At 44.7% G+C, this 13748-nt stretch overlaps 1 protein-coding gene across 4 annotated transcripts in view; it reads left to right on the forward strand.

Annotated features, from left to right (window-relative positions):
• The first annotated feature begins 7022 nt into the window (after positions 1–7022).
• The window catches only part of PSAP (prosaposin), a 41169-nt gene continuing 34443 nt past the window's right edge, over positions 7023–13748 (forward strand). For 3 of the 4 annotated variants that reach the window (XM_073353540.1, XM_073353542.1, XM_073353543.1), the window contains exon 1: positions 7024–7129. In XM_073353540.1, coding sequence (XP_073209641.1) covers positions 7093–7129 — 37 coding nt within the window. In that variant the 5' untranslated portion in view covers positions 7024–7092. Of the gene's footprint in view, positions 7130–13748 lie in introns of all 4 variants that reach the window. The other variant, XM_073353541.1, reaches the window with a different exon arrangement.

Genomic DNA, 13748 nt, shown 5'->3' on the forward strand with positions numbered 1-13748 from the left:
GCAGGCCCTTACATTTGAGGGATGTGAAAGAGAGGCCAGGAGGGAGAGAAATCTTGGTGTGAGTCAAGAGGCCAACTGATGCTTCAGCAGCGGGTTGCTAAATTTGTCCCTGTGAGGACAAGCCCTCAGGCTGTCCTTTGCTGTAGTGGTGGCACAGAAGATCACCGTATGGCTAGTTTGATAAATTGGTAAGGGCTCAGGTACCATGCTTCAGTGATGGGTGCAGAGTAATTCTCTAGATGCCTGCTCCAAAACTTGCGTGTGTTGAGTCAAACCATATACATAGTCACTTTCATGAAGTACCATCTGACCAATAAACACACAAACTAAAGCACAACTTAGTTCCAAGTTAGAGAATATCTTAAAGAACATACTTTTGATTTGTGTGTGTTGTTTGTAAGGCTGGCTGGATACATGTTTGTGATTTTAAGTGACCGATGAGGCAACTTACATCATGGAACCTGATGTTTGTAGATGTTCCTGTAAGGGTGATAAAGGGACATTGCTAGGCTTTGGAAGACAGTTTTGGTTTTATTTTAAAATAAATAAAAAATAAAGCAACAAGTCCAGGATAACTGCAAGATAGAGAAGGACAATAGCACAGGGTATCTCCAGCTGACTTTCTTCTTCTTCTTTTTTTAAAAGGAATGTAGGAGGGGCAGAAATTTGCTTGAATTGGCATAGTTCCAAGTCATCTTCACTTTCATTGGTCACCTCATTCTTATTGCTGACCCTGGACTATGAAGTTGTGGAACTGCACTGGGTAGCTCTGGCCTGATGTACGATAGGGAACAAGATATTCTTAGATTCCAAAAGCAGCAAGTATAGTAAACACCACATAAACTTACCATACTGTTGACTTTGTATCATTTCTCAGGTTGCCTCCTAGAATATCCTACTTCCTGTGTTCCAAACACTGTCTTCCTTCAAATTCTTTCCCAAAACCTCTTTCCTCTCTTTTCTGTATTAGCTGGGGAAAATGGCTTTGTAACAAATTGCAAGTTCAAGGTATTTTAATCAGCAACATCTATATACCACACTGTGTCCACACACATCAGCTGTCCTTGGCCTTTTACAAGCATTGGCTGTATTAGAGTGCTGTAATGCCAAGATGGAGGTCTTTTGTTTAGTCTGGTTAAATCCATGCAGTCTGCAATGGTTTTGCCCCTTTGTAGACAAGAATTTACAATATGTGATTGCACCTGTTCAGCAAGATCTAACTCACATTGCAGTGCCTTGGGTTTGGAAAGCACCTAAAAGCTCCTGCTCTCAGCAACACCTATTGAATTCCTGGGGGGGGGGTCTGCTTCCAGCAACAGGTGAGCACAATGGAAGTGTAACGATGCTGCCCTTGTTGGGACACAACTGTGAGTGCCAATTCAGGAGAAATTGCTTAAAGCAGGGCAGTTACAGCCCAAGGCCATGGTTCTTTTGCACACTAAGGGAAACCCAAACCAGTCAAACAGAGAAGACTTCAGTTTTACCCTAGTGGCTAACCATGAATCACACAAGCAATTCCCTTAGAAATTCCATTTTCCCAGTATCACTCATTATGGGGATGAATGGTTATGAAAACCAATACCCCAGTAAAAGAAAAAAGGTTCTCCTGATCCCAAAGGGCCAAGCCCCAGGCCTAGGTCACTATACAAATTAGATCTTACCCACAAATCACACTGTTGCCAATCCTTTATAATCTAAAATCTAAAGGTTTATTCATAAAAAGAAAGAAATATAGATGAGAGCTAGAATTGATTAAATGGAATCAATTACATACAGTAATGGCAAAGTTCTTGGTTCAGGCCTGTAGCAGTGGTGGAATAAACTGCAGGTTCAAATCAAGTCTCTAGAGTACATCCACAACTGGGATGGGTCATTCAGTCCTTTGTTGAGAGCTTCAGTTTGTAGCAAAGTTCCTTCAGAGGCAAGAAGCAGGAATGAAGACAAGATGGAGATGAGGCAGCTGCCTTTTATAGTCTCTTCCAGGTGTAAGGACATCTCTTTGTTCTTACAGTGGAAAATTACAGCAAAATGGAGTTTGGAGTTACATGGGCAAGTCGTATGTCCATGCATGGCTCAGTTCTTAACCTGTGGCAGCCATTGCCCACATGTTATCTTGAATTCCCCAGGAAGACTTCTTACGTGGATTGGAGTCTCCCAAGGTCCATTGTCCGTTAAATGTTTCTTGATTGGGCACTTAACTTGCAAATTCCTTTCTCAAGAAGCTGACCAAATGCTTTACTAAGGCTGCTTCAGAATCAAAACACACTGATATACAAGTACATAGCCAATATTCATAACTTCAACTACAAAGATGAAACACACACACAGATAGCATAATCATAATTAGCAAATCATAACCTTTCCATAGACACCTTACATGACAACCTTTGTACAATATTTGCTGCAAATATATAACAGTGGTTGCACCAATGATCTATACAGTCACAGGTTATATAAATAACGTCACAGGAAGATAATGTGCTTCTTCATTCTCAACAATTGTAAGCGGAAATGTTTGTGAATGCATCAAAATGTTTTTGGCAAAACCAGAGTTGCTTTGTGGACTTGCTATATCCTGCAAAGATAAGGAAGGCAGCCACCTATTTCTGCAACTAATATCCCTGCAAGGGTTTCCTTTATTAGAATAGACACTAGCTGATGAGAACTTTCACAATGAAAACATGTGTAGTGTTGACCTTGTGAGTCTGCTTCAGGGTGGACTGATTTTAAATCAAGATGATTTTTAAATCAGCAAGTGGAAAGCCTCAATTTAAATAATTGATTTTAATCAACTTTTCCATCTTCATTTACCCTATTTTCTAAAGAAAGGTGCATTCTCATTGGCTGATTAACAAATAGAGCCTTTATATTAAATTTTGTACATATCTTTTTGATATGTAGGCGGGTACACTATAACTATATACATTTATTTAAGCAATTATATAGATAAATATTTTCAGATTCTTAACTGTACACTTTTAGAAGGTTAGAAAATGGTGAATGATATATTGCTTAAGTAGATAACATTTTGCTCATGAATTACTGTCAATCTGCATTAGGATAGTAACTGGAATTTAATTACACACCACCATATACAATTAATTTTTGTTAAACAAAACAACCTTAAATGTTTTGGAAACAGACTTCTTATCAAAACATGTTTCACATTCAGAATTTTCTTATTAATCCCAGAGTTCCTTTAACTGTAGTTGTGAATTAAATTGACTATTTCAGGTCATCCTGGGAAGATATTCAAATATGCATAAGTGAAAGTGTCTTGGAGCTTAAGTTCTTACTAACCTAAGTCTCTTGAAAATGATACTCTCCTAAATTACTTAGGCTGATTTATTGAGCCATATTCATAAAGCTTGACCTCAAAAGTTAGAATCATGGGGAAATATCTTTATATAGAAAATCAACTTTAACTCAAGGGTTTTGATAGAGGCTCATGGATTCAGCATATATATATATATATTACTTAAATGTTATGAGCATAATAAATTTAGGCTTTAACATATTTTGGATTAAATTCAGATTTCATTTCAACAGAAAAACTTAACAACCAAAATAAGATTTAAATAAAAAAATATGTATTTTTATCCACCCTGGTCTCTATCCAGACAAAATGAAAGTTAAATGGGAAATTTACTTTTCTGTTTGTCTCAAGGGTTAACTCTTGAAGTGTATTTTAAACTCACAACTTAAATAATATTGCTAACCATTTTTCTGCTGATTCTTGCATCAAGAACATCTACCTAATAATCTAATGCAATGGTGACAAACGTTCTAATACTTTATTCATATGAAGGGAAAGTTCTTGAAAATAAGGTATTCTTTGACTACCAGATATTCTTTTGAATGTTCAACTGAGGTGCTTAATGACATGGTACATACTTTTATCTCTGCTCGTTAGCTGATAACAGTATATTCCTGTGATGTGGGCTGTGGGGGGTTTCCATAAATGTGGTTCAGAACCAGAGTTAGTTCATCTGAACAAACTGACAAATATGGTGAAATGATCCTTGTGTCTCCCAATAATATGGAGTGGGGGGAGGGAGAGATCAAACAGTTTGGGAGAGTGCAGGATTTTTAGTTTGAGGACATTAGGTATGTGTTTGTGTTGCTTTTTACTTTATACCTTTTGTTTTGGTGTTAATAATTAAACAAAACACACACTACTTCCTCGGAAATTTCAGAGCAAAACACAGCAAAAATTCAGCTGATTTGAGCAGGAAAGCCCCTGAACTCAAAAGCTAGAGAGGCAAATTCTTCAAACACATCCATTTAATACTGTGAATCAAAATAACACTAACCTAGCTATCCTATTTATCTACAAAACTCCCCATGCAAAAGGCTTCCAAGAGGATCTAAGATGGTGTCTATGATGATAAAATGTACATAGCTGATAGTCTGGACAGTAAAGTCTCCCAAGAAAATCAATACCTTTGCTTCAGCTACCTGAAATCTTAGCTAATCTTTCCTCCTTTTTAGGTTTTTCCTTAGAAGACTCTAGTCCCCACTACTGGGTTCTGGGATTGGATATGGCTATACAAAACACACAAATTACTCCCTCTCATACTCAGACCACAAACCATCACCATGATTCAACCCCCACAAATGGATTCAACCAAATTCTGAAATCGTGTGGGAACAAACTTTATCAAAACAAGTAACCTAGCAGTGGAAGAACTAGAAAGCAGAACCACTACTCCTTGACCACTTCTAAAATCAATGCAGCACTGTTTAGGACACCATCCTATGATCCCACTGCCCTTTGTAGGTGGTTGTGGTTCTCAGCTGTTCTGTATCTATGTGAAGCCCTTACATAAGCTGGTTAAATAGGCCGCGTTGTCAGCAATGTGCAGGTAACACAGCTCTACATCTGATATAAAAGATGTAAATAACACCATTTTGTAATTCTAATACACAGAAAAGATCTGTGCCTAGCTGAGGAGCATGTAGTTGAAATTGAACCCAGCCAAGAGAGAAGTGATACTTGGGAAAGGGAAGCAGTTTGAGAAACTTGTCTCCTACATAGCTACCTGTTCAGTTGAAGACATCTGCCTATTCATCGTAATTTCACAGCCTCAGGCTCCCGAGTGTGGAGCCTAAACACACTCATTTCCACTTGCACTGGGTCAGCAGACTTTGCTTCCTTATCTCAGACACAGAGCTAGCATCAGTGAGCCACAATTTTGACTTAATAACTGCAACTCCCATATCCGGGAATGAAGCCAGACAGCCTAAGGAAGCATCAGCTGGTTCAGTATCTGCTTGCTTCCTCAGCAACATGAGCTGCTGTAAACATGTTGACCTGCTGCTCTGCTCTGGCTACTGGCTTCCCCTGAAACTACAGTACTACCACATTTAGTGGTTATTTTTTATTGAAAGTAGGTTTTTTTCTTAAACCTCCCCCCCTCAATGTGTTTAAATCTCAGGTCAGTTTTGTTTTAAAATGTTGCAGAGTAAAGGTTGAAAACATAGCTCTTAGGCTCAAGAAAGAGAAGACACATACAACCCAATTTTATTTTTTGAAATCTCTATTTTTAAGCCACTGTATTTGGGGATGGGAGCAAAAAAGATGGCTGACACAATTTTGGATTCTGCTGAGATGTTTTTCAAGGTTTCTGTTTAATATTCAGAGCCTCTGCAAGGTTGTCTGCCTGCCTATACTCCCATGGCAGTTATATGTTGCTAACACAATGAAACTGATGACTCACAGGCAGAGATTTAGAAGGACAGGAGGGAGGCAGAACTTTCAAAGGAGCCAGCCCATGAAAGAAGTAAGAATGAGCATGGACCTCTGACTGTTCAGAACCAAATGCTGAATTGATCTTGGATTTATCTTTCCCATAAGCAGCTCTCTACTTGATCTTGTGCATATCTGCAACAAAACAAACCCTCTTCTTTCTTTCTCCATGGAGTGAAGAGAGAGGCTTGTGGTTGTATATTTCTGCAGGAGGCATTTGGATGCTGGCGATGGCGGCCACATTAGTACTTACTGAAACCTATAGACAAGCATGGTCAACTACAGCAACCCTGACCGGCAGAGGTAGTCAAACTGAGAAAACTTCCTCTTCTTAACCTTAGAAGTAGGTCTGCACTGCAGGGCTGGCTTCTGTCAGCTGACTGACCTTATGGGGCTGTTTAATTGCAGGGTAGATGATGTGAGCCCGGGCTCTAGGGAGGGCCCCAGAGCTCAGGCTCCAGCTTGAGCCCCAACGTTTACCCGGCCATGAAAGAGCCCGTTAGCCGGAGTCAGCTGCAGGGGCGAGGTGTGGGGTGCCTAAGCGCAGACACAGGCGGAGAGCCAAGGTGGGAGGAACAGCATTTACTGGACCAACGTCTGTTTTCCAGCGACTCCACTTGCTCGTCTTGAGGTCTCCTTCCCCGCGGCAGGACCGCAGCGCCTGGTGGGGCAACGGGGCCGCCGGGTGACGGCTCCGGGCCGCCCCCCCCCAGAGGCGGGAGGGAGGCCGGGCTCAGCAGCCCTTAGGGGCTGATGCGGGAGGATGACAGGCCGGCACCCCCCCTCCCTTCGCGTGGGACGCGGCCCTGGCTAGCCCCGCCGCACGCGTCACGCGGCCGCTGAACGCTCCTGCGCGGCTCCCTCCCGCCGCGCCGGCGGCCGCGGGGCCAGGCGCCACCGAGCAGGCGCCGTCCGGGGGTGGGTGCTCCCAGCCGGCCTCCTGCAGCCCCAGGGCACGTCCCTGCACAGAGATAACGGGCGAGCGCGGCCTGAGCCAACCGTCCCTGCCTATGCCCCTCGGCTTGCCCGTCACGTGGTGTCTGACCACCCCCCGCCAACAATCCCCGCACACTGCTCCCTCCCGCGCGCGCGCGCGCCTTCTCCCCGCCCCAGGCGAGCTGATTCAGTGTCAGACGACCCGGACAAAAGGAGCATGCGCAATGGTGAAGACGCTGGGGGGGGGGTCCGCTGTGGAGTCATGAGCGCATGCGTACTGGTGGGAGGGGGGGGTCTCCCAAGCAGGGTGGGCAGAGCATGCGCAGTGGCCTCGGGCTGGCCTTATATAGGCTGCGATCAGCTGATCGGCTCCGCATTGCAGAAGGTGGAGTTCCGGTGGCGCAGTTATGCAGCTACTGCTTCTCCCGTGTTTGCTGGCCGCCGGTAAGCGGGGCCGGGCCACTGTTGGGAGCCGCTCACGGGGCGGTGGTAGCTGCGGGTGGACTCTGGGTTGGGGTGTCCCTAGTTTCCTCGGTGCCTGGGCTGGCTGGGGCTCGCCCCTGCGGGCGGAGGGAGTGGGGCAGCCTTGCGGTTGGAGGAAGGGCGGGGAACGGCTCTAGCCCCGGGAGCTGCCCAGGGGCAGCGGGGCCGGTGTGTGAGTGTTTGTAGAGGGGGCTGAGCAGAGACACCCGGGAGCGCTGGGCCAGGTCCCCTTCCCGCCGCGGTGCGAGTGGGTCGGGGGCGGGCGGGCTCAGAGGTGTGTGTGATCCAGGCCAAAGCCTGCGCTGTCCCTTGCACTCTGTGTGCAGTCGGTGCTACACAAAGAGATTAGGTAAATACCGTCCTCGGAGCTTCGTCAGATTCAGCAAATGCAGCCTGGGGCGTGACCCCGTAAGTGCCAGAGACTGGAGCTAACTAATCAGACCTGCCGTGGAGTGAGAGCCGCGAGTAGGCACAGTCAGTGTCCCCCATCTAACACTAGACTCTTTAGCTCTATATCTTAAATGTTCAAAGGTTCTTTTGTTTACACACATTTTTGGTATCAAGTTTATGGGCACGTTCTTCAAAAGATAATGCCGACTCATTGCTATAAATGACACAGCATTGTAAAACTATGTCGACTGCCAAAACCCTGAAGAAAAGAAAAAAGCATAGAAGAGAATGTTGTAGGTGGAGGGTTGGGAGAAAATAAATCTTGCCTGGAGCCTTACTATTGTACTAATGACACTGCATTACTCACCATGGTGTAATTTAGTTTGATACTCAGTGCTATGGGTTTAGTATTTTACCAAGCAAGCAAGCAAGTGTTCATTGCCCCAAATAGTCTGTATTTTTAATACAACAGAATATTGGGGGAGTTGACAGATAAGGTGATAGATGAAGAAAGGAATAAACAAAGACTCTTGGGGGTGGTTTCTTGAGGCGTAGTGTTCATCACAGGTCCTTCATAAAGTCATATCTTAATCTACCAAAAAAACTAACAGATCTTGAAAAATTAACCTGGTACCTAATTCAAAAACACATACCCTAAATAGGAGAGCACTGTCTAGGGACAAAGTGCAGATGAGGAGAGGCCAACCTCCACACCAATCTAAAGCAAATACCTGCCAGCAACTACACACCACACCACAGAAACACTAACTCAGGAACCAATCCCTGTGGCAAACCTCGTTGCCTGCTCTGTCCCCCTATCTATTCAAGCGACACTATCACAGGACTCAACCACATCAGCCACACCATCAGAGGCTAATTCGCCTGCACGTCTACTAATATTATGTATGCCATCATGTGCCAGCAATGCCCCTCTGCCATGTACATTGGCCAAATAGGACAGTCTCTATGTAAAAGAATAAATGGACACAAATCGGACATCAGGAATGGTAACATAAATTGTAAGGAGAGTGATCACTTTAGATAAGCTATTACCAACAGGAGAGTGGGGTGGGGGAGAGAATCTTTTGTAGTGATAAACACACATTTTTTCATGGTCTGTGTGTGTAAAAAATCTTCTGTATTTTCCACAGTATGCATCTGATGCAGTGAGCTGTAGCGTACGAAAACTTATGCTTAAATAAATTGGTTAGTCCCTAAGGTGCCACAAGTACTCCTTTTCTTTTTGCGAATACAGACTAACACGGCTGTTCCTCTGAAACCATACAAAAGCCAGTAGGAGAACACTTCCATCTTCCTGGATATTCTAAACAGATTTAAAAGTAGCAATACTTGAACAAAACAAACTTCAGAAACAGACTTCAAAGAGAAACCACAGAACTAAAATTCATTTGCAAATTTCACACCATTAATTTGGGCTTGAATAGGGAGTGGCTGATGCATTACAAAAGCAGCTTTGCCTCTCCTGGAATTGACACCTCCTCATCAATTATTGGGTGTGGACTACATCCACCCTGATTGAATCGGCCCTGTCAGCACTGGTTTTCCACTTGTGAGGTAACTCCCTTCTCTTCATGTGTTAGTATAATAATGCCTGCATCTGTAACTTCTACCCCATGCATCCAGTGAAGTGGGTTCTAGCCCCCGAAAGTTTATGCCCAAATAAATCTGTTAGTCTTTAAAGTGTCAGCGGACTCCTTGTTAGTCTATCTAAAAAAACAGCACGGCTACCTCTGATACTTTACCTCCACACCAGTAACTGAAAAATAGGATTGTGCTAAGACTTCTAGCAGGATACTGTATCTCATCAGGGATTCTGTGCTACTGGCTGGAAGCAGATATACTTGAAGTTTGGAAATCCTACCAACTTTTTTCCCCTAACTGTAAAGGCAAAGAACCCTTCTTTATTCTCCACTTGCCAGCCCAGACTTCTGCTAATGGCTGTGTCCATTACTCTGTTCCTCTGTCAGCCTCTTTACTGCAGATGATGAGGTGTTTCTAGTCTACCCTTCAATGGGTCTCTGTGGCTTAGGTTTTTTTTTGTTTTGTTTTTTTTCCCCCTCAGTGAGGAGCTCTGATGCCTTTGTCTGCTACTGTTCATAGCCTTGCCAAGTGTTGGGAAAGTGAAAATGACATTATTTTGTCCGTTTCATAGCTACTCACAGGGTTATGAATGGTCAAGTGAAAATTGACAATACTCAGCAAATCCTCACTCTGTAGCTCTGAACAGCAGCAGAAATATTGCAGTTGTCTGTAGACTAACTAGGGAGACACAGCGTCACTCTGACTAGAAAAGTATTTGTGCAGTCAATAGCTAAAAACTCTTTTCAAGGTTCCTTCCCCACTCTGAACTCTAGGGTACAGATGTGGGGACCTGCGTGCAAGACCTCCTAAGCTTATTCTTACCAGCTTAGGTTAAAACTTTCCCAAAGTACAAACTTTGCCTTGTCCTTGAACCGTATGCTGCCACCACCAAGCGTTTTAAACAAAACAGGGAAAGAGCCCATGTGGAGACGTCTTCCCCCAAGCCCTACACCCCCTTTCCTAGGGAAGGCTTGATAAGAATCCTCACCAATTTGTACAGGTGAACACAGACCCAAACCCTTGGATCTTAAGAACAATGAAAAATCAATCAGGTTCTTAAAAGAAGAATTTTAATTAAAGAAAAGATAAAAGAATCACCTCTGTAAAATCAGGATGGTAAATACCTTACAGGGTAATCAGATTCAAAACATAGAGAATCCCTCTAGGCAAAACCTTAAGTTACAAAAAGACACACAAACAGGAATATACATTCCAGCACAGCTTATTTTACCAGCCATTAAACAAAAGGAAATCTAATGCATTTCTAGCTGGATTACTTACTAACTTAACAGAGTTTCTGAGACTGCATTCCTGATCTGTTCCCAGCAAAAGCATCGCACAGACAGACAACCCTTTGTCTCCCCCCCCCCTCCAGATTTGAAAGTATCTTGTCCCCTCATTGGTGATTTTTGGGTCAGGTGCCAGCGAGGTTATCTTAGCTTCTTAACCCTTTACAGGTGAAGGGGTTTTGCCTCTGGCCAGGAGGGATTTTATAGCGCTGTATACACAAAGGTGGTTACCCTTCCCTTCATATTTGACAACTCTCCTAAACTATAGTCTGCAGAAACTGACGGCATTGGTCCCCCCCACATAGCCAAAAGCTTCTCCCTTGTAAATGAGCAAATGGATTTTTAACCCTTGAGTACAAAGGAGGTTTTAAGCCATAACTCAGTCACAAATTGTTCTTTAGGTGACTTTCTGGCTGTTTAGAAAGCCATAGAAATAACTGATTAGGAGACCGCAGCAAGTCATGCTGAAAAGATAGTGCAGTTGGCCAGTGGTATGAGACAGCTTTTTTGTTTTAATATGTAACTATGTTCTGAGAAGTGCTTTCAGAAAAGTTTCAGACTTTATGTACAGTATTTAGGTAAACTATGATAGTGAGGGTGAATTAGTCTGATTATAAAAGGGTGTGTGTGGTGGGTGAGGGGGCTGCTATAGGCTGGGAAGGGGCAGCTTGTTAGTTCCTGATGCCATTTCGTGGTACCTTGATGTCCTATGCCCAGGTTCTGGGTGTCCTTTCCCCCACCTCCATGTATGCTCCTGCCCTTCCCCTGGGTTGGGTGTCTGACTACAGTGGCTGGAACGTGGGGAGAGGAGAGCTATTTCAGCCTGCTCCCCAGTAGCCAGCCTGATGTCAAGCTCTGCTGGCCACTCCAGCTGTGTGTGTGTGTGTGATATAAAAACATTGCTGTGTCCTGTTCTCCTCTGAGCTATTGTGGGGCTGGAAAACGTTTTTTTTTTTTTTTTTTTTTTTCAGGGGAGGAATGTAGGTCAGCCTCCCATACTTCAATTGGGGTGGTGGGGGAGGTGTGCTGCAGTGGGCCCTGCCTGGTACTGCTGCCTCTGTGTGAAACAATTGAGGACAACAGAGGACTTTTGTTAGACCTGTTTGTTGTTCTGACACCATTCAGTGCTCTGTGCTTGCTCACATGAGTCTTGCTCTGGTCACTAATTGACTTCTCCATGACAGAATCATGCAGATTCAAATGTTGCAGCATAGTTTGACTTCATGAGCTAGTTTTATTAAAGTCTAGCTTTGGTTGTCATGTCTCAAAGGAATTGTTTGGAAGCTCATTTTAGTGTGGCTGATGGCCTCAAATTTTTACATTCCGTTATTCGTACCCATGCATTCATCACCTTTAATTTTAAAGAAGACACTATAGAAATCCAACAGGAATTTTAAGGCCTGCTTATATTACAAAGCAAGTACTCTTCTCAGGTACAGATGCCTTTTAAAATATACTTGCTAAATTGGGTGCCCCACTAATCATCTTGGTCTTTCATTGTGTAGCTCTGACAACTGCTGCTTTTCTTCCTCAATCCTTGAGCTATCCCTTTCTGCTGTGTTTTTTTGGATGCAGTTGGTAGGTATCAGTTGGTATGGAGTATATGAGATGGACCTATAACTGAAGAGTCAGAAGACTGAGACCAAGTCTACACTATAGACCTATATTGGTATAATGTCGCATGGGGGTGTGAAACATGCACCCTCCTGAGCAATGTAGTTATACTGACCTAAACCCTCCTGTAGACAGCACTGTCAAGGGAGGGCTTCTCCAGTTGACAGAGGCACCATAGGAAGGTGGATTAACTTCGTCTGCATAGTAGTATCTTTATTAAAGTGCCATAGCAGTGTAGCTGCACCAGTGCAGCTGAAGAGCTGTATGTGAAGACAAGCCCTGAAGAACTGGACATGTGGGTGAGGCATAACAAATGCACGTTGCTTTGCCTGTAAGACTTTTACTCAACAAGACAAAATGGCAGGTAATGTAGAGTGAAGAAGCTTTAAAACTGTTTAGACCAGGTTTGGGCAAACCTTTTGGCCTGAGGGCCATATCTGCGCAGGCCATTGTATGGTGGGCCATGAATGCTCACTAAATTGAGGTTGCGGTGCAGCAGGGGGTGAGGGCTTCAGCTGGGGGTGCAGGCTATGGGATGGGGCCAGAAATGAGGAGTTCAGGATGCAGGAGGGGGCTCTGAGCAAGGGGTTGGGGTGCCAGGGAGGGAGGAGGAGACTCTGGGGGGGGTGGGTATGGGATGCAGGAGGATGCTCTGGGCTGGGATCTAGGGGTTTGGAGCGGGAGGGGATCAGGGCTGGAGCAGGAAGGGGCTCATGGGTTCAGGCTCCAGGCAACGCTTGCCTCAAGCAGCTCTCAGAAACAGTAGCATGTCTTGCCTTCAGCTCCTATGCAGAGGCATGTCCGGGTGGCTTTGCATGCTGCCTGTCTGCAGGCACTGCCCCTGCAGCTCCTCTTGACTGCAGTTCCCAGGGGCAGTGCTTGGGGTGGTGCGGCATGTATACATTGGAGCCAGAGCAGGGACACGCTGCTGCTTCTGGGAGCCGCAGCACACACGTGTGGAGTGGCCTCCAACCCCGTTTCCTGGCTGTAGCATGGAAGCAGGGCAAGCCCCAGATCCCACTCCCCAGCAGGAGCTCAGGGGCCAGATTAAATTGGCTGATGGGCTGGATGTGGCCCACGGGCTGTAGTTTGCCCATCCCTGGTCTACACAGATTGTACGTCCTCTAGATTCTCACGTGATACATGAATTATCAAACAGCACAAGTGAATTCATTTGTGGGAGGAAGGAAAGGGCCAATAGTTGAAGACAACATAATGGGTCCTGAGCATTCTTTCCAATGTAATAATTAGGACCCTACCAAATGCATGGTCTATTTTGGTCAATTTCATGGTCCTAGGATTTTAAAAATTATAAATTTTATGATTTCAGCTACTTAAATCTGAAATTTCACATGTTGTGATTGTGGGGTCCGACCCAAAAAGGACACGTGTGTGGGGGGGTGTCACAAGGTTATTGTAGGGGGGATTGGGGTACAGCTACCCTTACTTCTGTTCTGCTGCTGGTGACTGCCCAGCCTTCGGAGTTGGAGAGCAGTGGCTGCTGCCCAGGAGTCCAGCTCTGAAGGCAGAGCTGCCATCAGGAGCAGCGCAGCAATAAGGATGGCATGGTATGATATTGCCACCCTTACTTCTCCACTGCTGCCTGCAGAGCTGGGTCCTCAGTTAGCAGCTGCCACTCTCTAGCTGCCTGGCTCTGAAGGCAGCAGCAGAGAAGTAAGGGTGGC

Source organism: Lepidochelys kempii, chromosome 7 (assembly GCF_965140265.1).
Source record: "Lepidochelys kempii isolate rLepKem1 chromosome 7, rLepKem1.hap2, whole genome shotgun sequence".
In the NCBI taxonomy this organism is placed as follows: Eukaryota; Metazoa; Chordata; order Testudines; family Cheloniidae; genus Lepidochelys; species Lepidochelys kempii.